This window comes from Tamandua tetradactyla, unplaced genomic scaffold (assembly GCF_023851605.1).
Source record: "Tamandua tetradactyla isolate mTamTet1 unplaced genomic scaffold, mTamTet1.pri scaffold_133_ctg1, whole genome shotgun sequence".
NCBI lineage: Eukaryota > Metazoa > Chordata > Mammalia > Pilosa > Myrmecophagidae > Tamandua > Tamandua tetradactyla.
In genome coordinates this window covers 91,359-92,973 of record NW_027518269.1, presented here as the reverse complement: position 1 = coordinate 92,973, position 1,615 = coordinate 91,359, and the positions used below count along the sequence as shown (strand labels likewise).

The following is a 1,615-nucleotide window of genomic DNA, read 5'->3' as shown; positions in this document are numbered from 1 at the left end:
TATAGGAGATAAAGTTAAAGATGAATATGCCACTGAAGTAAGTGCATAAAATTTCAACATTAAAATAATAAATGTACATAATATAAATAATATGAGAGTAACCTGACTCAGGTACTAGGCTCTGGCCCCATTCTTTTGTTGAAGACTTATTATCTGCAGATGTGGGAAACATTCACATTAAATTGACTTTTCCATCAATTCTAACCATACAAGGATTGAACACTGTTGAAAAGTTACCATATGCAATTTCATCCCTTCCTAAGAAAGTAATTTCAGGCTAATCATTTTTCTAAGGGCACTTTTGACATCTTTATTCCTTAGACTGTAAATCAGAGGATTCAACATAGGTATAATCAATGTATAGAACACAGAGGTCACTTTGTCAATATCCAGTGAGTGATCTGTGCTGGGGCGCAAATAAATGAAGATTAGGGTACCATGGTATATAGTGACTATGATCAGGTGGGAAGCACAAGTGGAGAAGCCTTTCCTTCTTCCCTCTGTAGATCCTGTCCTGAAGATAGCTGTGATGATGTAGACATAAGAAAGAAGAACCATTAGAAGACAGACAGCTTCAACAAAACTAGCAGAGACTACCAAAACCATGTCATGCATGTAAGTGTCAGTACAGGACAGAGAGAATAATGGAGAGATATCACAAAAGAAGTGGTTAACTTCTTTGGAGCAGAAAGACAGAAGAAAAGTGTTAGTAGTGTGAATAACTGAGCTCATGGTGCCCCCTAAAAATGCTCCAATTGCAAGCTGGCAACAAATCCTTTTGGACATAATAACAGTATAAAGCAGTGGGTTGCATATTGCTATGTATCGGTCATAAGCCATGACAGCCAAAAGGAAAGACTCTGTATCAACCAAAGAACAGAAAAAATATAACTGTGCAGCACACCCATTGTAAGAAATGGTTTTCTTATCAGAAACCAAGTCCACAAGTAATTTGGGTGCAATGACAGAAGAATAACATGCATCTATGAAGGACAGTATGCAGAGGAAAAAATACATAGGTGTGTGCAAGTAGGAACTGGTTATGATTAAAAAAATCATCCCAAGATTCCCCATCATGGTCACAGAGTAGATGGAAAAAAACACAGCAAAAAGAAGACTCTGAAGTTCTGGGTGGTCACTAAATCCAAGAAGAAAAAATTCAGTCTTCACAGTGGCATTCTCCTCCTCCATCTCTTTGCAATATTCCTAGATATATGGAGTAATGACAGAGTGATGATGATGATATTAGTTAATAACCTGAACACAAACAAAAAAAAGGTTAAAAGAAATAGAGCAGTAGTTCTAAAATTCATTTGGGCATCTTAATAGCACATTGGAATATAGTACACCGCATAGGTTTTCAAATATTTAAGCAGTGGAATCCTTCATTTATAAAGTAGCTGCTAAATTTAATATCCCCTATTCCTTAAAGCTATTGGTTTTCATGGTAAACGGCACCATCATGAAGCCAACTGCTGAACTCTAAAACTGGGTATCCTCCATAAATTTTCAGCATTCTTTTTCATTACATCTAATGAACAACAATTCCACAATTAAAATATCCCATCTCTGTCCAATTGTACCATTCCCAATACCACATTAGTCGATACCTCCT

At 36.4% G+C, this 1,615-nt stretch overlaps 1 protein-coding gene across 1 annotated transcript; it reads right to left on the bottom strand.

Annotated features, from left to right (window-relative positions):
• Positions 1–258: 258 nt before the first annotated feature.
• On the bottom strand, positions 259–1,191 carry LOC143673120 (olfactory receptor 5I1-like). Its single transcript, XM_077147467.1, has one exon. The coding sequence runs from the start codon at positions 1,189–1,191 to the stop codon at positions 259–261; it is 933 nt and encodes a 310-aa protein (XP_077003582.1).
• Between the last annotated feature and the right edge of the window lie 424 nt (positions 1,192–1,615).

Coding starts and splice junctions, on each gene's coding strand:
- LOC143673120 (XM_077147467.1), bottom strand. CDS start 1,191: ATGGAGGAGGAGAATGCCACTGTGAAGACTGAATTTTTTCTTCTTGGA.